This window comes from Argentina silus (assembly GCF_951799395.1).
Source record: "Argentina silus genome assembly, chromosome: 2".
In the NCBI taxonomy this organism is placed as follows: Eukaryota; Metazoa; Chordata; class Actinopteri; order Argentiniformes; family Argentinidae; genus Argentina; species Argentina silus.
The window spans coordinates 20899946-20923653 of record NC_139656.1 but is presented as its reverse complement, the minus strand read 5'-3'; the positions used below and the strand labels follow the sequence as shown (position 1 = coordinate 20923653).

General features: G+C 44.3%; 1 protein-coding gene across 1 annotated transcript; it reads left to right on the top strand.

Moving 5' to 3' along the window:
• Positions 1 to 1008: 1008 nt before the first annotated feature.
• Positions 1009 to 20497, top strand: LOC310818983 (forkhead box protein O1-A-like). Its single transcript, XM_083690126.1, has 4 exons — positions 1009 to 1745; positions 17709 to 17900; positions 18094 to 19370; positions 19504 to 20497. Exons 1-3 carry the CDS (start codon positions 1167 to 1169, stop codon positions 19339 to 19341), a joined length of 2019 nt encoding a protein of 672 aa, XP_083546252.1. The 5' UTR covers positions 1009 to 1166; the 3' UTR covers positions 19342 to 19370; positions 19504 to 20497.
• Positions 20498 to 23708: the final 3211 nt, after the last annotated feature.

Sequence of the window (23708 nt, the reverse complement as noted above, 5' to 3'; positions counted from 1 at the left end):
CTTGGCAAATGATTCAATGAAAGGCAGTTGCTTCCTAAGGGCACCATCCTACCACCAAAGTCGCACTTAAACTCGTCAATTGTGCCATGGAGTTGAACAATTAATATGGTAAGGAGTCATTTTTAAGTTGTGAATTTTGAATCTAAAAAATAGCAAATATATATGTATTCTCTTGACCTATGTGCCTATGGCCTATGTCTGAATTGTGTCAATGGTTGAATCTGATGAGTAATCCACAAGGTGGCAGGATTATCCCTGAAGTGTTGTCCCTATCCACTGTTATGACTAGATTGGGAACCTTTACCTCCAGGGAAAAGTGGTTGAGGAAGATAAATAACAACATATTTCGAGGCCCTTGTGGACGACAGCAGAGGTGCCACTTACATGATAGTTTAAACAGGATTACTGTCAGAAAATATTGCCCAGGTAGCTGGTCAGAACCACACTGTATCAACACAGTAAGTGATAGGTCCTTCCTTGTAGATTCTTGAGAGACCCATGATCATTCATTGTATTGCATAAGGAGGAAATACTATCTCCATAGCCTAGTTTGCTTTTACAGTGTGGCAAATTTACCCGAAATCGATTACGTTTCCTCTTCAACCTACAGCATGCCTACAGTTTGTCCTTCATGTTCTCAGAGAAATATTGATAAATAACTTCACCCTAGACAACCAGAGGAAACTGAAAAATAGACAGAAAAACATGTTGTTGTACGTCTTGAAATCTTTTCCGTGTAAACTGCCGTGTTTTCGGTGTGAACTAACATAAATATACATTATGTAAAAGCGAGTCTTGTTTACCTTGTTTAATATAAGGTTATCATTGGTGGCTGGAGGTTGTCACTCAAAGTCTTAGTGGGTGTTACCGGTTGACTCGTAGTCTTGAAACGTAATATAACAGTGATTGACAGTCTACAAGCCAGAGCCAGGCGTGATAGACGTGATATGGACTAAACACTGTTAAACTTTGTCTGACCGCGCAGTTTCAGCTGAACGCTAATCGTAGGGAGTTGTGGTAGCCTTATTGCAAACATCGTTATCATCCAGTGCCTATCAGCCTGAGACTGGAGTTCATGAAGTAACGACGATTTCTACACTTTACAGTTGGTGCCTGGTAGATTTCTTAAGTGTCTATATGTGACAACTGAGTTATTTGCTTTTGATATGGCAGAGATACCGCCGCAACAGTTGGTTGAGATAGACCCAGATTTCGAACCGCTCTCCCGGCCCAGATCTTGCACCTGGCCTTTGCCTCGGCCGGAGTTCATCGAACCGGCCAGCTCGAACACGTCTTCACCGGCGCCCTCAGTAAAGCAAGAGCCAGGGGGAAATGTCGAATTCATCAATAACCTCAGTTTGTTAGAGGAGACGGAGGACTTTTCGGATCAGAAACCGCTCATACTGTGCAATGATTTTCAGTGCCAGGAGAACTGCATACACCGGCACACACAGCAACAACATCCACCGCAATTGCAGCACCCGAGTCCCCAGCTGCCGCACCAGCAACAGGTGCCCCCGGTTTCGTCCCCCGTCGGTTCGAATTCGGTTGCTGCTGCTCAGAGGAAAAGCAGTTCGTCGCGGCGGAACGCCTGGGGGAATATGTCCTATGCCGACCTTATAACTAAGGCGATTGAAAGCTCACCAGAGAAGCGGCTCACGTTGTCTCAGATTTATGACTGGATGGTGAAGAGTGTGCCTTATTTTAAGGATAAAGGAGATAGCAATAGCTCTGCAGGTTGGAAGGTAAGTTACCTTTCTTGAGAATGGAATAATGCATTTCATGACCAGCATCTCAGCCTAATCTCAGCCTTCCTTCGCGCAGCGCGCAATAGCCTAGGTACGAGGCATATCGCAGTGAATTATCACAGTCTTATTTAATCAATTGATAGTGCTTGAGGTTCAGAATGCAAAGAATGGCCCACTTCACGCTGCTTCAAATGCCATGGCATGCCACACTATGTGGACATCTGGAGTTCACGGGCGATAAGTGACAACTACACAATTGTGCTTCTGATGGGCTGATACTAACCTGTTGATTTTGAGCTGTGTATGGTCCCACATAATAATTTACTTAGCTGTTTAAGTGTACATTTATAATAAGGCGTGCTGTCTTGGATATGTGCGTAAAAGGGCGCAACTGTGCGCATTCCGGCGGGTAGCTGCGTAAAATCCATTCCATTTAGCCTACTATTGCGTTTAGTTTCACTAAAGGAGACTTCACATTATAATTTAAGGTACGGTGATGAAGTGATTGGATCTTTCAATTATGAACATGATGAAAGATGGGAAGTAGCTTCTTTAAGTTCTACACTCTGGCAGGGCCTCAGTTCTACGCTCTGGCAGGGCAATGCCCATTAACAACACTTCAGGAGAGAGAGTGAGAGATGAGATGAGTACTGATGGTGTGAATGAGTGATGTTTGTGTTGAGTAGAGGTCTCCTCATCATCACCACCAGTCTGCAGCATTATCAGGACCATCACTGATGTCTTCTGGGCCAGAGCCAAGCAAAACACAGTGTGCTATGCACTTGCAGGCCTTTCTGATCCCAACCTCTAGTAGGCCTATTGTACTGTACTTCACTGCTGCACTGCACAATTGATTCATTAAACAACATTTGCGTAAGCAGCACCTTCAATTTGAATGAGTTCTATAGATTTGTCTTTGTGATTATGAGGATGGGGTTCCAAATGAGCTGCCATCCTGTAAGCTGTGAAAGTCATGTGACCCCCCCCCCCCCCCCTGTAGTCCCACAAACATGTCTGTCCCATACAATGCGGTATGGAGTTTGTCTTCTGATTTAAAGATACATTTGAAAGTCTTGTGGGGCCTTGAGGTGTCTGGGTGTCACAGATCAGAATATGGGTCAATTGTATTCTTCCGCTGGCTCCGATTTCCCATGAGGGGTATAGAGGCGATTCTTATTCACTCTGCTGATCTTCACCAGAGTATAGAGCATTTAACTCCATCATAGGTGCACCATTATTGTAAAGACAAGAATGTGAGCCTATTCACAGGTAAGGTTATGCAGGTGTGTCTGGTTTAACACTCGACGTTTTTGAGGAGACGTCAAATGTCAGCTTCCCCTCCCATCTTTCAGATAAAAATAGCCTCAGGATTACCTGTAATTGGATGAGACAGGTACTTGAGAAGTGTGTTTCAAACATAACAGTCATGGTCTGCACGTGCCGTGACAAAACAACGTCTGCCCTCATTCCCCCTTTGAGACATCATTGTCAACATTCCAAGCGGTCATGGGATGTTTCTGTGGAATCACATTTCCTAGTTGTAGGTGCATGTGTGTGTGCGCACGTGTGTACAGCATGGGCATGGGCACGAGCATGGGCATGGGAAAGAGAGACAGATGAATATCTTGACATACATAGGCATACATTCATCCCAAATCTTTTTATACAGATCAAAGGATCTTTATCTACTGTTATATCTCATCTCTCTCTTTCTCTTATGGTAGTTGGATCATTGCTATGAGCAGTGAAATATTACTAGCTTTGACCCACTCACATACTACATACATGCTATATATAATATATTATATATGCTTTTATCCAAAGTGATTTACAGTACAGCGAGTGCATGCATTATGGTATGGTCCCAGCAGGAACTGTGCTGTAAGTTGTGTTTGGAACACACCTCTCGAGTACCTGTCTCTCAGGTAATGACGGGTAATCCTGAGGCTGTTTGTATTCCAAAGATGGTAGAGCAGTGTGTTAAACCAGACACGCCTGCATACCCTTGCCTGTGAGTAGGCTCCCATTCTTTCAGTCTTTACAATATTAGTGCACCTATGATGGAGGTAAATGCTCTATACTCAAGAAAGAGTAAAGAGAAGATCAGCAGAGTGAAGCAAATAAGAATCGCCTCTATACCCCTCATGGGAAATCAGCAATTGACCCATAGGCCCCACAAGACTTTAATGTATCTTTAAATCACAAGACAAACTCCATACCGCATTGTATGGGACAGGCATGTTTGCGGGGCGGGAGGGGGGGGGTCACATGACTTTCACAGGTTAACATGATGGCAGCTCATTTGGAACCCCTTTCTCATAATCAAAATGAGCATGAAACATGGCATGAGCGAGATGTCATAAGTATATAACACATTATAGTTAAAGGTGCTGAGAATGCAAATGCTATTTAATGCCTTTCTGAAGTTGGACTGCTGCTCTTGTGGTTCACTTTGCGATTCCCCGCCAGTATAGAAAGGTTGCTACCAATATGGACCTTTAGCATGCCTTTGCGATGGGCTCAGCCAAGCTCTGTCTCCACTCCTGAATGTAAATCATTGACACTTGAACACTAAAGTGTGTCTGCCCCTGGGAAAGAGGAGGAAAGAGCCACCTAGGGGCAGTATGACCCAGGGGTCAGTTTAAGGACCCCATAAGCATGTTCACGAGCAAGGTCACAAGCTTTAAATCTCCTTATCAAAGGTATGTTACTGCGGTGTGCTGGTTTATTGACCTTGGTGGGTTTTTTAAACTCTTCCCTGATTTTGGCTTACCTTACACATGCATTTGTATAAGTGACTTAAATTATAACAACTTTATGATCCTCCTTTATTGCAGGGGGTGGGGGGGGTATCTGTTCAAAAGTAAAGGTTGAGCTAATACCTGTTCTTCACCTGACAGTGCCTGCTGTAGTGCCACTGGAGTGTAAGGAATGTGACTGGAAAACCCGCCCAGTGACCTTATAGGCACTGTGCCAGTCTGGGGTGGCACTGTACTCTCTCTCTCTGTGTGTGTGTGTGTGTGTGTGTGTGTGTGTGTGTGTGTGTGTGTGTGTGTGTGTGTGTGTGTGTGTGTGTGTGTGTGTGTGTGTGTGTGTGTGTGTGTGTGTGTGTGTGTGTGTGTGTGTGTGTGTGTGTGTGTGTGTGTGTGTGTGTGTGTGTGTGTGTGTGTGTGTGTGTGTGTGTGTGTACTATTCAGAGCTCTGACCCCACCCATTTGAATCAGTCCTGGTGGTGTTTAGTTTCTGTTCAGGACATGTTGCCAGAACAAGAGGTAGGGGGGGTGGAAAAGCTAGTGAGTGGGAGTATTCTGTCTCTTTTATCAAGGATAAAGTATCTCAAGTGGCAAAATGTTGGACTGTAGAATTGCTGAAATATGGCTTTTCTTATTCTGAATAATGAACTCACTAAACAATATCTCAAAAACATGTTGACCTTGTATGCACATCGCCTATTGATCCACCTGATGTGATGTTTAGGTGATTTATGTACAGCATGTCAAGCCTGAAAGTTTAGTTCTTTTTTTTTTTTTTACACACCTTTGTTTATATTAGTTCTACTCAGTTAGTTAGTACTCAGTGTACTAGTTCATATTCCTAAACAGCACCATGTAGGCATGGTCCCTGGTGGTGGCTGTGCAAATGTTTAACAGTCAGCCTTGATATGGGTGGCTGAACCTTGCTACCCCGGTAACCTTTGAAGTCCAGGAGTGATTTCCCCTACCTGGTGATAGCACGTACCCCACCACTGTCCCAATTCTAAAGTACCAGAGACCCCTACAGGGTTATCTGAGAGTAAACATACTGTCAGTGCACATGATATTTTAGGTATCTCTAGACCAGGACAAGGGAAGCACAACAAACACAACATGTCAGTTGGTAATGGACAGGTTTGACATGCAGGTTATTGGCACTCATGCACTGCTTGACTCTTATTGAGTGACACAATTTCTTGTTGTCAATGCTAGAGGGAGTTTGGTGTGTTAGACTTCCAGGCATTCAGAAAGCTTCATTTCTCAGCTTGGTGATTTTGGTAAAATGTTAGCAGAGGGTGCCCGCTCTCTACACTTTTACATCTCTTTCTAGAATCAATGGAGGTGGTCTGGCATTAGTCCAGCTCAGTAAAGATATCAAAGAAGGAAGCTTTCCCCTTTACTATAGCCCTGTGAGCTGAGAGCAGGCTCAGACCAGGACTAGAGTGAGTGACAGCTCTAAGTGTGTGGTTTGGTAGAGAGAGAACAATGAGAGCATGTTAAAAGTGCTGGAAAATAGCCTAACTGAGATTTCAGAATAACAAGAGGAGCATTGCTTTGGGATTGACAGGAATTTTCCTTGTAGCTAAAAGACATTCCATAACAACTTGTTTGTGCTTGTTAAATAAAGGCCCCACATACCGAACAGAGCAGAATATGTAAGAAAAAAGAAAATTCCAAACATTTACTCTTGGTAATATTCCTTATCAGTCAAAACAGACTCAAGGTCTATTCCATGTTTCTATTTTGGCAACAATGAGTTGCAGTGAGTATGCATGAATATGGATGTGTGAGTTCAGATAAGGTGACGCTTATTATAAGAGTTACGCAACAACAAAACATTTACTGGAATCGGAATGCCCTGGGCCAAAGTCTGCAGCCAGTAGTTAGTCAGTGGAGCTGTGATATAGGGGAAAGCCGGGGAAAACTGGTGGGGTGATCACGTGAGCTGCACTACTTAGGCTTGAGGCCAGACAGACACGCAGATAGAATTACAAACAGAAGGGAAGAGGGAGACACAAGTGCTGTGTACAGACAGACAGACAGAGACAAATACATGGGTGCACTGATAGAACTCTGATATTCTGAAATGTACTTTTACATGTTTTTCCCTACCATTTAGTTTATGCACCCTACCCCCTCAACATAATTTTCAGTCATCTCCTTTTCCTAATTTTCTTTCTGAAGTTGTCTGAAGTTCTTCGACAGCCATACCTCTTTTCCACAAGGGGCTATGCATAGTGGGGGGTGGGCTAGCCACGGAAATTATTTTTAGGCAGAAACTGTAACTCAGTGAAATGTTCTTAGTCCTTGACAATAACAGGAGGTGACACAAACACCTCAATCAATGTAGGGGATTGTGGGTAGGAGGGGATGAGGGGGGTGCAGGGAAAAACGTCAAACATCCTCCATTCCAAAGTTGTGCGCTCATATCCCTGTGTCCATGTCCTCTAGAATTTCCGCTGCGGACGCCACTGTTTGGCCTCTCAAAGCAGACCAGGGCCAATGGCTCTGAGAAAGGGATTGTTGTTCCTTGTCCTATCAGATCCCTTTCTGCTCTTATGCACAGCTCTCTGTGTTGACAACATGTTTGTGTAAGAGAAGTGTGGAGTGGTTTAGAATCATGCAGCTCAGCTTTGTTTATGGCAACAGAGATCTAAGAAGAAGAGTCTGACAGCAAGATGACAGGTTCAATGGCAGACTCCCGTGTTTGTGGGGACCTGACATACGACGCATACAACCACTGCATGCCTGTCTGTCTGTGAATTCATCCATCTGTCTCACCGTGTGGTGTAAACTGCTATGCAACCAGAACTCAATACAAGCCATCCCAGCTTGTGACTCAGTTTAGCCCTGGAACATTTGTGGGACATGGGGTGGAATGGTGGAGTGTTGTGACGGAGTTGTGTGATGTTGCAGTCACCATGAACTAGCCAGATTGGGTTTCATGCACTTAAACCACTTATGACCCCCAAAGTCTCTAAGCCCTGTGCACAAAGCCATTCTCATGAGGTAGACTACAATGAGAGTTTGTCTGCAAATTTAAACATCACTTTACTCAAAGCAAAGAGGTATAGGCCTAATTCCCCCCCCCCCCCACGCCACAACCTTATTAACCGTATTGATTGGTTGATATGGTCATATTGTAATGCATTGATTAGACTGGTCATACGCTGCTATAAACAAAATACCTTTGAAAAATTAATTGGGGAAAAGAACCTCCTAGTTGTATGTAAAATGTAATTTTCCTTTCATGCAAAGAAACAAAACAACATGGGTTTTCATGTCATGTTATGTCGGCCCCGGTGGAACCTTTGGCTATTGGTTATTTTTACACTTTCCTGTAAAAACAGCAGCCCCGTCCCCTACAATGAACTATGATGCATTTCCTGCTGAGTGGCTGGAAAATAGCGCCGTGTGTTAACATCCCCGCCCGAGAGAGAGAGAGAGAGAGAGAGATGTGTGCGCATGCATGCATGAGCTCAGTGAGACAGTTGTCTGCTGTGAGGGTGAAAATATGTTTTATTACATCTGGCTGGTGCCAGTGAGCAGTACCACAGTTGCAGAATCCACTGACCTTTTGTCATTACTGTCATTACGGCAAAAACATACATAAGATGCATACAAAAGCAGACTTTCACCCAACCTGATCAACACCATGTCCTTAGCAGTGTCTCTAATACAAACCTTGCATTTTAAGCTTTATGTAGCAAAACAGGACCCACTACACTACAACCATTAACCCTGTGCTCTGTGCTACGGGCTCTTTTCCAATAGTTTTCGCACAATATCTGCATTCGCATGAAGTGTGACACAACATAAAGTGGAAAGAATAATACCCCAACTCCACACCCGATGATGGTGATAGTGTAACAGGGAAGGGAGGGTGTTGTGATAACATCACTCCACCCAATAGGACTGGAGGTGGGCGGAGGGGAGGGATGCTGCTGCTGCTGCTCCCTCCTGTGTTCTGTCCCCATGCCACAGTTATTTATTGCCCATCAGTGTGTTCTGCAACCCCCTACGTGTGCCAGCTGGGCGTTCCAGCCGTTTGCCCTGCCAGAGAAAGCCCTGGCCCGCCAGGGGCCTCTCGCTCCCTTGGGGTGGCTGTGGGGCCATGGGCTTGGCTGCCAGAGGTAGGAGACAGAGGCAGTATGCATGGCGCCTTACTGGAACTCTCTGTTTTTCTCAATGAGCTGTGACCTGAGCCGTTGCCACACGTGTGGCGCTAACTGGCACCATTGGGTCTTTGCACTTTTCTGTTAAGAGGTTTCTTTTCACTCCATATGTGTTTATTGTTTTTGGTTTTGGGGGGTTAGAGAGGGTGATATCCCTGAAGGCCTTGCTTTAGAATTTTATCTCAAATGCTGTAGTGTCTTAAGCATCGGTGGTATCATTTTGTTTCTAAATCCAAATGTGCTTTCTTATGCCGCAAAAGCTTCTGGGAAACCCAGGTACCGCACCTTATTGAATAAGGCCCATAGATTAATAATGCCTAGAAGCTAGATAACCGTGTGTACACTTGTTTTTTTATGGTGCTTTTGTGTCTAGGTCTATATTTAGCATTGACTGATGCAACTTCCCTCTGGCATTATCACCTGCCATCTGCAGGGTAAAAACACCTTCTCTCTTGGTTTTGACTGGACCTGATGTGAAGATTCTTACTGGCTGTTTCTGATGTCAATTGGGTTATGATTTTAACTTTCAGTCAAAAAATTGCAAGCAGAGACCTTTGATCACCATCCTCAGGAGAGGATAGTTAGGCTCACTAAAACCTTAAAGGAACCCCCAATGAGGCTTGGGGAAGGGGCTTTTACAAAGGGGGAGCCAGGCGTCTGGCTGGGGCAGTCATCTGACCGGCTGGGCTGCGGCTCAGAGCTGTGGGCTGAGGGCTGAGTACAGTGCGGGGTCTATGTGTGTGTGAGACTGTGGAATGTGTGGCACGCGGGGCCAGTGCATTGTGCTCCAGCCAGCGCAGAATAGTCACTCCCTCCTAGCGCGCACACACACACACACACACACACACACACACACACACACACACACACACACACACACAGGGCCCCATGAGGCCTCTAGGCCACCACAATAACAATGCATACTCTATATCCCTTTTAGCAATTAAGGGGACAGGATTCATCTGGGGCCCACAACTTAGTCCATTAATCTGTCTCTATAGCAGGATTCAGTGGGAGGGAAGACACACTGTCGGAACATTAGTCAACAAAATTACGATGATCTTTAGTTTTGTTGTTTCAACATCTTATTACATGTTCAACTTTGCTGTACATATTGAACTTACTAAAGGCAAGTGAAAATGCATGCACATGCAGACAATTTATACCCTTTCTCAATCCACTGAACATAGAAGAGGTTTTCATTACAGATTTAAAAAAACAGGCACACTGAATTTACATTGTCTCGATCTTCTTGTAGTTGTGTTTTAATTAATGTCCTATTAGAGATGTGATATAAAGTGAATATGCTGATGCTGTGGGGGATGTTATATCTTCAGCTGATAAGGTACTTAAGACAGACACACCTCCTAACTTGGTTTAGTGAGAGAGTCTGTGGAAGGATGGAGACCCATTATCCAAGAAAATGAAATATGGCTGACATCTTCAAAGGGTCAGAGGAGGCCCCATCTTCCTGACTCCAACAATTCCCTCTGAGTTCAAACTCCCCTCAGTCCTCTCATGTGCCCTGGCCCCTCCAGTGTGTCCAGGCTGCTCTTTAGCGGGCCACTGTCTCCTGTGTTTGGCAGACAGAACAGCCATATCAGCACCAGCCAGCACTTCCTGTACGGATATGATGGAGAAGGGAGTGCAGTGCACAAACTGACCTACCCACTAACAAGCCCAATGGGAGGCTTAGCCCCCCCACCCCACCCCACCCCCATTACAGTTGGCTATCACAACACACACACAAAGTTTCTCGTCCTCTCAAATCCCCTAGAAATACAGAGAGAGGAGGAGACAAAGAAATGTGATGTGAAGAAAAAGACGCACAGAAATCAAAAGTGATTGAGATTAGAGGCCAAATCCTGTTAATACTATTTGCCCTTTATACCCCGTAAGTAGTGGGAAGAATGTGAGTCATACTCGAGATTGGACTCTGGAAGATTACAGATCCAATCTCTCTGTCTAGCCTTAGTTTCATTATGAGGAATACTTTTTATCCTACAAGTAACAACACACCATAAACTATTTCTTAACAGAACCTTCAGAAAATATTTGATTATTTTATCTGCCTTTGCCTCAAATCAATGTAAATAACTGACATTCTATTTGACCACAGGGTACCCTTTGAGTATGTAGATATCACCAGTATTTTTTGTAACTCTTTTGGTGTATCATGGGAACTTGCATCTGGTTATTGATTCACATTCTCTACCTACCCTATTCATGGTGCTAATTTGCAGCCATTGCAAAAATAGGTCACTCATCATGTTGCTTAGTGTTCACCAAAGAGCCTGAATTATACTGGGACCATTAGAGATGAGGATGCTCTCCAGATTGTGCAAGAGTGCTGTTCATCTGCACCAGCGGTGGCCCCTTTACAACCCGACAGTATAATGCCAACCCTGTGCTCTCTGCTTTTCGCTCACTCTTAGTTTCAGCTTTGCTTGCTCCTGGGTCACTTAGGCCTACTTAATGAGAGAGAGACAGACAGACTGACTGACAGACAGAGAAACACACAGGAAGAGCACATCAGGAAGTGGTTAACCCATTCACCCTGTCATTGTGAACTTATCTCTGTATGCTCTGTGTCCTCTCCATTTATTCTCTTATCTACACAAGACTGCAGTCCTCTTAACCAAATCTCAGCAATGTGAATTTCATTCCTGTCTTCATTAGTGCCTCAGACATTTCTAGCAAAGATTATGCAGACAGATACGAGCCCTCGTGTTTATTTTGTTATGAAACTGTCCACCACTTGGTCCTTAGAAGATTAAACCATCTCCATAAAGCCTCTTTTCAAATTGCCTTTCTGCAGTTAAGAAGAAGTGATTTCTTGCACTATTATTTCAGATGCTCTATTTATTTATTTTTTTGCATTTGCCCTGCAATGAAGATTGTCTTGAAACCTGAGACTTGTGCCTTGGTGTTACAGGAGCTGACTGCATTGTTGGCTCATTGTTTGACCTCTGTCCATGTTTGACCTCTGTCCAAGTACCTGCCACTCCGTAGTCTTGAACATGGGCAACACCGAGGCTTCAACTACCCTTCACTGTACCTGACTACCTGTCAATCACAGCTACTCTGACCACACCACTGACTACTGCCCACTTTAGAGACAATGTGACATTCAAATCATTGATTTGAAGTAATGGTTTGTCTTCATGAATGAATCTCCTGGGGATCCTCTGTCAGTTGTTGTGGTTCTGCATGTTCCAGCCTGGCCCATTGATTGGCTGTCAGGCTGCTCTAACCCAGGGTACACCTGGCACTCACTGGGCCTTATGTGTTTACTTGACTTGTGACCGTTACTGTAAGCATCATGCTTCAATAATCATGGCATAACAGCTGTGTTTGTTTTTGAGTTGAGTACGGAGATGTTGTTCAAGACCAATTTTCAAGTAAAGACTAATTTAACAAATGAATATACTCTGTCCTAGTAACACAAGTGTGTACCATAAGTAGAGGATCTCTTCATCTCTTTCGCATACTGTATACTTCACAGACTCACTCAGTAGGTAAGATAAGGGAGAGGGACTGTGGGTGATATGGTGAGTGGTAGAACATTTAGGTGCCTAGCACTGGTTAGTTTGGTGGCACACTACAACTACAGCACCCACATATTCTTATACAGAAAACATCTCAGACAGGAAGCAGATGGGGCCACAGCAATAGACGTGTTGACAGTGAGTTACCAGTGACTGCCCCCCCCCCCCACCCCCGCTATATTTAAACCACACCGTTCACACCTCTGGCATCTCCCAGGGCACACTAAATAACTAGAATAGAATAGACCTTCACCAACAGTATGTGCCCTTGCATAGGGAGCTGAGATTAAAGATCTCTGACACAACCTTCATTTTGTACAGTGCACCCTGTAATTGTAAGAAGCACTATAGTTTGTCTGAGCTAGTAGAACTGAAGGCGTCAGGCCGGCATGGTTCTGAGAAAGTGTAAGTAGGTAATTCTGCTGAGGAGCTTAATTGGGAGAGCAGGCCTACTCATAACCAGAGGGCAAAGACTTGAGGGTGACAGAGATCTAGGTTGATGGATGTCACTGCCATCAGCAATCTGCTGTACCTGCTTTAAATTGGCACTAGTTTCATTTTATACATGGGTTGCCTCGAATGACTCACAGGGTATTTTTTAAGGTTGACATTTCAGGATGATACTGTCTGAAGGGGACACCCCTGAGGCAGAATCTCTCTCCTGTCCCCTGCTGTGGTTTGAAGTGAGGCCCAGGGGAACTAAAAGGAATACTCATCACCTCCTACATGGCCACTCCATGGTATCCTTGATTCCCTGTGGATCCTTAGCAGAGAACACAGACATGTTCTCATTCACACCCGATTAGACCATGTGAAATCTGTGTATCTTACACATACTAAATGCAGTGCAAAGACAGGAAAAAGTCTGCTTTTTTTTCTCTCTCTCTCTCTCTCTCTTTCTCTCTCTCTCAGATTTTTGATGATTAGAGTATAAGAACGCCAACTCTCGGATCTCAGGTCCTCTGCCTATGACTCATTTCCTGTGTTTCATGTGTTTTTGTGTGTGGATGTGTGAAAGACAGAGAGAGAGGGAGACAGATGGCTTGTTATAGAATGGTAAAGAGACTCACCGAAAGATGGAGCGAAAGACATTGACTTACAGACAAAGAGAGGAGAGAACATCTATTGATGGCCACCAGGCCAGGGTGTTGTAGTACAAGTTCACGTTCACACGATCCTCCTCTATACTGTATGTGTTGTAGTAAGAATTACTGTTGTCTTTATCATTGTGCAGTTGTTTGTTTACGACTCCTCAGTCCTGTGGCTCTCTCTCTCGCTCCTGTCTGGGCCAGGCATAGTGCCCAGCAGCAGGCCTGGACGCGCTCTGGCTCAGGGACGCTTTTCTTAATGGAGCCAGTGGAGGAGCAGGGAGGAGTCTGACTCAGGAGGGGGGTTCTGTTTCAGTGAGTCAGACGCCAGACGGCCCGAGCCAGCACGTCACGTCTGAGACCTCCCCTCACCCCCCCTCGCCCCCCCTCCCTCTACTCCAGCCTGTTTGCATGTGTCTGTCAGCGCCCGCTGAGGAGCCTGCGCTCAGCACACAGTGAACTCATCGACCCCAGCCCTCACCGGCAAAAACATTCTCGTCTCCCTCCGCCTCCCTCCCCGTCCATGCCTCGAACCCTGCAACCTCTCTCTCTTTCTCTCTCCCTCTCCCCTACGCTACACTACACACACGCCCCCTGCCCCTCCCCTCCCCCTTAGCTTCACCAACCCTACTGTTGAGAGACACTATTATGTTGACCTTTTTTTGGCCTCATGTGGCTGTCAGTTTGATCTGTGCCGCCTGTTGGGAACATTTAACCAAGATCTAATACAAATAGTTAGTTTTTAAGTTTATCAAGGTTCAACTTTGTTGCTTTATTGTGGATGAACTTTTATTGTGTGGAGACTAGAGTATTAGACTAATATATATATATTTTTTCATTTTAAGTATTAATACTATCCATTCAATTTCTTCCATGTTCCAGTTGAGTAGCTGGCTAAACAGCTGTTGGGGAACTGTTGTTGTTGAGTGACTTGGGGATTTCTCTCAGTTTAATGAGGACCTGTCTGTAGTGGTGAGGTCTTAGGTCTCAAGTCCTCCTTGCTGTGTGAACGTGTCCCTGGGGGCAGGACCCTCAGAGACCAAGTAGTGGGATGTGGCCCTGCTGACCTCTCTGTGTGCCTTTTGTTCCACCGCTTTCCCCCTCTCCTCCCTCATCCCTTTGACAAGTCTTCCTGCCTGGCAGGAAGTGACCACATGAAAGGGGGCAGTCACCTGCAGGGGGGGCTAGCTTCCTGTCTGGATGGAATGCTGCAGGGCCAATACAGAGTGTCGTCTTGTTTAGTTAGTGGAATATACAGTCGGCCGATCTTGTTTAAGTTGTTTGAGGTTGAAATATGATATATATATTTCACTGCATGTGATCAGTTCAGGGAGAACCATTGAATTCAGTGTTACTGTGGTATAAATCACTCTTGACAAGCTTATATCAAGGACAGTGGCCATCCCAGTCACGCCCTGTTCTCTCTGTTACAATCTGGCTAACGGTATTGGAGTATCCATACCCAGACCAATAGGTTTTGGAATAGCTTCTACCCGCAGGCCATAAGAATGCTCAACTGATACCCCCCCCCACACACACACACCACTACCGCTCAACTGACTCTTTGTGTCAAAACGCATCATCAAATCACTTTTCCAGGAAGTAAATATAAGCTTGTCATTAGGATATCTATGAGGCTTTAAAGTTACCATTTATAATTTGCAACCTAAATAAACAGAAATATTGTCAAGAAATTACCTGATTGGACCGACAGGGGCACACCTCCCCACACCCTTGAGCAAAAGCTTATTTTGCAAAGGTTTGGTAGCCTTAAACTAAGGACTGTGTAGTCTAATAAATACATACATTAACACTATATCATGAACCATACAGTCAACATTCAAGACAAAATCTGATGTAAAGAATAAGTGACAAGTTCCATAATGTATCTTTAATTCATAAAATAAGTATATAAAGAATTTCATTGCAGATACTGGTGTTAAGCCCAAACCAAGGCCCATTTGGACAATCCCTCTATTGTTCACTCAGAGAGGCAGAATCTCCATGTCTATCCATGTAGAATCCTGTGGTTGTTGACATCTGGGTTCACTGACTAGAAGGAGTTGCAGTTCAGTCCACATGGTTGTTTTGGGAAATTCCCTGGTTGGTGTTTTCTGTCATCTGTTTTGTTTTGGTCTTTTTGTACCCTATGTCCATCACAACAGTAAGTTGATACTAGCACGTGGGAAGACCTTGTCTAGACAGAGTATATGTCTGGCCGTCCTGTTGACCCTGTTCTCTTCTGTTCTGGTGCAGTCTGTGTGTTTAGGTTTAAGTGAAGGGGCATTGAAAGGGGCTCTGCCTCCCTCTTAAGGTTCCAGACCAGAATAGAGATCACATTCTCTACTTTTGTCCTCTCTTGTCTTCGACCTGGCCTCTCTTCTCCTCTGCACTCATACACCTATCTTGCACTATTCTCTCCCATCCCTCCTATGGGTAAGCATTACTAAGAGAAGATTGTTGTTGTTGTTCTTTGTTTTCCCCATTTCCATGGGGACAATCCTCTGGGGACATACTCATCTTGTGTTCTTGTCCTGTGCATCCTATTACTGCATAGAAGAGTGAAGGGTCACAGGCCTAAACACTGTGAGGCCATTGTTAAAAGAGTATAGTTTAAGGGAATATGTGTTATAATAAGAGCTTAAGGAGGCGGATCACTATGGTGGCTGTTGTGTGAGGTAACTATGGTAACTAAGCTATGAGGAGCCTCACCTGTGTCTCCTACACACACAGAGGGGCTGGGCCACAGACAGAAGGCAGGAACATCCAGAACACACACACACACACACACAGTGAGAGTGACGGGAAGTGAGTCACTGTTACTCAAACCCCCTCTGAGCCACCTAATCAGATCTTCGCTTGCCTCAGAAAATCCAAAGGCCTGGCCAAGTTTGGTTTGAGGGGAGGGGGGGGTGCTCACCTGTCATTGTCACTTCAGTTAAAATTGTCACATTTTGTTCATACAGTATTGCCAATATGATTGTAAATCAAAGCTGACAGTTACATTCTACATAGCAGTGTTCTTGATGGGGAAAGGATTTGGGCGGGGAACTATTTCCATTGTAGTTTACTGAGCCATTTCTCTGTGTGTCTTTTGTAATGCTGCCTATAAAACCAAATAGAACCTTTTTGGATTTTACTCCTTTTGTTGTTTCTCTCTCTCAAGCGTTGCACAGGTGAAACTGGGTGGTGCTCAACAGGAAATGTTTAAGCTCTATTGTGAAGAGCGATTAGAACGTTTGGTGGTAGAAAATGCAGAAAATGACTTATTTTTCTCTTCCTTGTAACCCACACTGCGAGCTCCTCCCCTGCCTCTCTCGTTCTGAGTGCATACCTCAATCTTTGAAGTCTGCAGATTGTAAAAACAAAGGTTATAGTAAGGGTGACAGCTACAATACTTTACTGATTTCTCAGGTTCTAGATGAGTTTGTGCTTCGACAGTCCCCTGTCACTCTGCCAGTGATGATGGTGGGCATTCATTAACTAGAGCTAATGTGGTTAAGCACAGATGCAATTCTTGCCATTCTTTACTTTATACTACATTGTATGTGTGTAAGTGAAGGTGGCTTTACATTGAGGCTAACAACCCCTTTCCTTGAATTACACTACTTGGCATTATCCTTAACTTACTTAAACCAGCCATGTGTTTTATTGACAGAGAGCTTATAGTATGACCAAGTCCTCTCAGCAAGTGATGGTTGTTAAAGAAAAACTATAGGGACACAGGACTCACTAATATACCATAAACAATATTGCTGTGTGTAGTCAGCCAAAAATATGTACATAAGTGTTGAAATGATACCACATACTACCCCCTCCGCCCTGCCTCCCCTCTCCAGAGTGGCCTGTGCCTCTGCCAAGAGAGGTCTCGTCAGGGTGTGAGTGGAAAAATCTGGGCAGACAAAATATCATTAGCAGAGGATGTGTGTGTGTATATACATGCAGCATACTGTCCGTCTCGCCTGTTTGTTTTGATTTCACTCTGCACCTCCTCCTCCTCCTCATATAAAAAATGACAAATTACTTTTTCCCCTTCAAACCCAATAGGCCATAGTCACAGGCCATGTCTCCTCCATTTAACTCCCTCTGAGCTGAGTCTGTGTCGCCCCCCGTGCCAGTGCGTGTGCGTGCGCAGAATTCATGGCTTTACACAGCCCAGTCCAGAAACGCTTTGGAAAGTTGTTGTGTAGTGTTTGTGCCATAATGATCTACAAGTAGCCCCATACCCCACAACACACACACCCAGGGAGCTTAGGTTAGATGGGGATTTAAGTCACTTTTTTCCCCCTAGCAATTTTGATTCCTTAAAAGACACCAAAATACCCTAAAGCCTGAGTGGTGTGATTGTATGGACACTACTGTATTTGAATCAAAACTCTCTCCTCCTCTCTTCCAGAACTCCATCAGACACAACCTGTCCCTGCACAGTCGTTTCATGCGTGTTCAGAATGAGGGCACAGGGAAGAGCTCCTGGTGGATGCTTAACCCAGAGGGGGGCAAAAGTGGCAAGTCTCCCCGCCGCAGAGCCGCCTCCATGGACAACAACAGCAAGTTCACCAAGAGCCGAGGACGAGCAGCCAAGAAAAAGGTATGAAAGGATACCCCCTCCCCGTACCTCTACCCAACCCCAGGGTCTATTGATATGGATGGAGTCGTCCATACAGTATGCCCATAGATGTTACTATTTATCGTACCTTTAAACTGTTTTTTATGGAAAGCCTAGAGCTTGTGTGTCAACAAGCTGTCCACCTATGTGATCTCACCTCTGTTCCTCTCCCTAGGTGGCCCTCCAGGGTGGGGTTGAGGGGGGTGCAGACAGCCCAGGCTCCCAGTACTCCAAGTGGCTGGGCAGCCCCAACTCTCACAGCAACGACGACTTTGAGGCCTGGACCACCTTCAGGACGCGCACCAGCTCTGATGCCAGCACCCTGAGCGGCCGGCGCTCCCCCTTCCTCTCTGAGCAGGACGACCTGGGGGAGGCTGACGTCCATATGGTTTACCCCGGAGGGGCGGGGCCCAAGATGACCGCCACCTTACCTAGCCTGTCAGAGGTGGCAGGCTCTCTGGGTCACCACGGCTCAGAGAATGTGATGGAGAGTCTGCTGGACAACCTCAACCTGCTCTCCCCCAAGAACCCCCAGCTGGGGGTGGCCGGGCCTGGTTCTGACTCCTCCCAGTCCTCCCCCTCCACCATGCTGCAGAACAGTCCCTACAGTTCCCCTAGCATGGGCCCCCAGCCCCAGCAGGACTACCACAAGTGCATGTACGGCCAGGCTGGGATGAACACCCTGTCCCCCATCCCCATGCAGACGCTACCAGAGAGCAAGCCAGGCTTTGCCCCTTTTCTGAGCCATTACAACTGCCCCGCAGGCCTCCTCAAGGAGCTGCTCACCTCAGATGCAGACCCCCGTGGCGAGATCATGCCCTCCATGGAGACGGTGGTGTCTCAGTCCAGTAGAGGGGGGCGCCTCCTGCCCACCTACAGCAGCCAGGGACAGGTGGGGGGGCACAGGGGGGTCAAGATGATGAGTCCCTCTCAACCTCACTCGCACCCGCACCCGCACCCGCACCCACACCCACACCCACACCCACACCCACACCCACACCCACGGCCCATCCATAGCCAAGGCCCTCCCACCTTAATGAACGGGGCCATGAACGGCTGCAGCCTGATCCCCCTGACCAGCCTGAGCCATGCAGGTGGCCCTGCTCGTCTGGCCAGTCTGAGGACACACATGCAGCTGTCTCATGGTCACTCAGCACATCCAGGTGGGGCTCCACCTAGCTACGGCAGTGTTAATGGGTACGGGCGACCCGGGCCCGCCCACCCACAGGCACATCACCAGGAGAGGCTTCCCAGTGACCTGGATGACATGTCCATTGAGCGTTTTGAGTGTGACATGGAGTCCGTCCTCCATGACACCCTCATGGATGGAGACTCGCTGGACTTCAACTTTGACCCCATGGTTGCCCCTCAGGTGTTTTCCCAGGGGGTGAAGACCACCACACACAGCTGGGTCTCTGGCTAGCACACATGGCAGTAAACACACTTAAACAGGTGAGGGTCTTAGACCAAGTTTAGAAATCACAGCAAAAAGTATCTTAACGATTTAAAATGGTGCCCCAAAATATATGTACTCACTATGTAGTCATTTACAGTTTTATAATTTTGTAAAACCTCATCCCTGCAGGACACAGCATATCACCACTGGCCATCATTAAGAGAATGGAAAACAGCAGTCCAAAGAGACCCCTCTCCAGAGAGAGACTGCTAGAGAGTTAAATATCTCTTTACTCTCCTCCGAACTGGTAGTGGGTGAGCCTTTCCTGGTTCAGTATCTTCTCCTCTTCAGTTGAGGTTATTTTCTAGGTTGCCTCATTTGCCATTGGATCTTGTAAGATGACTATGTTAGAAAGTCTGGGTCAGATTCACTGTGTGATCTACATGGGCATCCACATCATATTCCATAACAGTTCACACCTATAGATCGATAGATTTGTATGGTATTTGCATCTCACTGATTGGCACCAACTAAACCTAGTAATGCATTTATCTGGTAGTGAATCAGTGACTTGGATGTAATTCTTCGTCTGACAGCACATGCTGCTGACTGGTAAATAACATGTACTGTATGCTGGCCCTTGTAGACCAGTGAATCTGCCCTTCTGACTTGATATTGGAGCACAGACTGAGAAGGTTTTTCCATGCTGTGTATATACTGTAGCCAGCAGTGGCTTTCTATAACTGGTCTTGTTAGGAGGGAAAATCTAGTCCGACCCAGGCATATAAATACAGCAGTCTGCACAATATCATTCACAACGAGACTTGGAAGACGCTGGAGACTCATTTTACTCTTAAAGCAATGCTTTATTGTGACATTTTTGGTGTTTATTATGTTATTTTATTTGGATCAGAATATGTTCTATAAGTGTGTATTTTCAGTGTTTTTATGTTCAGTGGTTCTACAGAGACAACATTACAAAATCAAGACAGGCTTTAGCTCTGTTAACTAGAGTTTAAACAAGAACTGGAATATACAGTTTATTATACATTCAAGTGGGTTCATTCCCAAACTTCAGGGTGCTTTTCAACAAAGTTGTCAAAAAGCGTTTTGCATATGTATAAATATATATTTATGTAAATACAATAATTCATACATATATGCTGTATACTGTGTGTATATTTGTGATACTGATTATTCATATTTTTATCACTTTACTATTTTAAGCCAGAAACTGTCTTTGTGCATTTCAAATGCTTTCATTCACCTTTCAAACTGCCAATAGGCTACAATATGTTCTTAGAAAGTACCCACATTTTACCCATGAATCAGTCCAGTAAGGATAGCAAGTATCAATATGGATCGATGACTACACATACAGTGTGTAGACTATTAGTATCAGTATCAGTACTTTTAAAAGTATCAGACTATTTTTGTGATTTATAGAGCAGGGCAAAATTAGAGAAGTGCAGTTAGTGAAGGATCATGGATGCAAAGCTTAATACCCTCTCATGCTGTTGGCAATTAATCCCCCATCTCAGCTACTTAGTCACTTAAGTTTCATTCTATCTACTCTTCTCTCATCGTCTGTCTGATACTGCCATCAATCTCCCCCTTTGCCAATTCATTTTCCACTCCACCCATCTCCAACCTCCTTCACACCCCCTCCCACTGTTCCGCTTTTTTTAATCTCACCTTCCTTTGTATTTGTCGCCCCCCCACTTCCCCCCCTCTTTCTCTCACTTAATATCTCTCTCTCTGTGGGTGTGATGGAGCTTTATGCATTAGGAGGTCAGGGGAGGTAGGAGTAATTTGAGAGGCTCATAATGGACTCTAAAGTTTAATACACTGTTCTGAACAGAATACAGGATTTGTGATATTTTCCTCCCAGCTGCCATCTCCCCCACTCCCTGTCACGCATCAAAATGTGTTACCTCAGATTTTGGAGTAAGTGTGCTGATTCACTGCACCTTTTATGGTGTCGTACAGTTTTGCATATTTATAAGTATGTAAGTTAGTAAGTTGAGCATGTGAAGACGTATGTTTAATCATTTGTTGCTGGAATGAAGAGTGATCTGTGAGAGTCTGTGTTGTACCCATGTAACCTGTAAGAGTCTCAATGGATGCCCCCTTTACTAGCCTCTCCACAACTTGTCTGTTAACTTGTCTTTGATGCAATTTCAGAACCGTGAACGCACACTCACACACACTCATACCTCAAATTCTTTTACCTCTAATTTTTTTTAAGGGATATTGTTTCTGTCTTTTTTTTTTCTTTTTTTTTAAAGTGGCGATTATGTTAAATATGATCCTCATCTCTTTTCTTGGTATTGAGTCTGTTTGAATTGACATTGCTTGCAACCCTCACCAGCTATGTATGAACTGAGAGAGAGATACAGTAATATATTTTGTTGTTCAACTTCTATGTTTTGTAAATGTTTGCTTATCAAAACAATAGCCAACTACTTTCATCACTGTAAATAATGAAAAAATATGACAGCATAATATTTTAGATGAGAAATTAGTTACTTGTATGTACAGTATACAGTACCTAGTAATGTTCACATGAGAGGCATTGTCAGTGCAAATCATTTTGCCTATGCATTCTCCAGCTCATCCCTATGAAAATGATATTGTATATTTTAGTATTTTGTCACTCTTACTTGTTTAGATACTCAAAAAAGATGAAGTATTCAGTTTGGTAAACTGAGATTGTACGGTGTTTAGCTGCTGTATGTGGTAAAAGAAAATAACAACAAAAACTGAAAAGTTGAAATATTTGGGCAATTGCTATATCACCTAGCAGAGCTGTGCATTCCAACACGTTCTCAAAAAACGGTTAACTGACAGGATTACAACACAGCTGTAGGTTTGCTTAAATGGATGGTTCACTATTTTGACACTTATAGTACATGCGTTTTTAAATACATCTCCCATGTTGACGATCGACCCAGATGGTTTTTAAGCGCTAACCTTTGTTATTAAGTTATGTCCAGCAGCTGCTCAACTTGGAGATAGAATGGAGCTTCTTGCTCCATTAAGCACCAAAACGTCTGTTTATAAATTCCAAAGCTACTTGTGTAGCTACTATATGTCCTCTGAGAGCTGTAAGTAGGTATATTACCAAATCATTCTTGCAAAGTAATGTTTAAATCAAAGAATATCTTTCCTAAGAACGGCGTCCCAAAAACCCCAGTCAGAATTCCTCTCTCCTTAAACAGCCTCCTTACACGGTTTAAGCAAGAGTGCAACTCAGTCATAATTTGCATGACCCCTAGTGGAAGTGAAGTTTCTGGAGTAAAACATAAATGTAGTCTAAACCACAGCTGCCAAGGACACAGCAATCACAATTATGCAGCTGTCATGGTTATGACACAAGTCTGATGCAAATGACAGGTGTGAAAAGAACCTATGCTAAGCTAGCTGACACAGCAATAGCCCATAGAGATTACATTGTCAACAACATACTGTATTTACAAAGAACATGACACAAAAAAGATGGGACCAATTTTCTAGACTGGCAAAAGGAATACTGTATGTTGCACTTCAAAAATGTTGTAGTAGCTCAAATGTTTCATGTTTTATTAGAATGGAATTTTACTGAAAACAAGAGTTTATCCTCAAACATGAAAAGTGTTGGGGCCTGTTACATCTCTTAATTTATGTACAGATATTGAAATACATTTTGCTATGTGTGTGATTTGCCATATAAGTACTATATGATTTTGAATTTGTTAATGAATAACGCATGATCTATATTCAGAATATACTGTATGTATATTATAAAACAGCTCTTATTGTTTGAAGTAGAGAGACCACCTTTTGGTGACTTCTGATTAAGAGCCATGACTATTACTGATTTACATGACTTTTATTACATTTTGACACAGGCAAATCTTTAACGTCAATGGTTATTGTTAAATCCCTGTTAATGAGTGTTGACTTTATCTTGTTGATGTTTGTGTTGAGTGTTCATTCTGACATATTAATGTTATTGGTTTATGTCCATTCTAATATGTATTTGCTGCCTGCTGTTCTTTGCCTTGATGTTAAACATCCAACCACCCTCCCCTAAGTGGTCATTGCTTACGCAAACGTAGTGACAAACCACACCAGCTATACCACAGTGCTTTCTTGGAACCTCTCCATGAGGAGCAAGTGCCTGACACTATTGTTCTTGCACCATATTTACAAAAAATGCAAGTCAAATGTGTGAACTATCTTTAGCAGATGTTGGTTGAAGCCATATGTATAAACGATCTCTTGGAAAATATTTGTTTCAGTGTCTTCATTGTGATGTTTCTCTCTTTCTCTCTCTATCCAATCTACATCAAGGGTAGACACCACTCATACTGAAACATTTGTACTCTCTTCTACAGAATTTTTACACAATG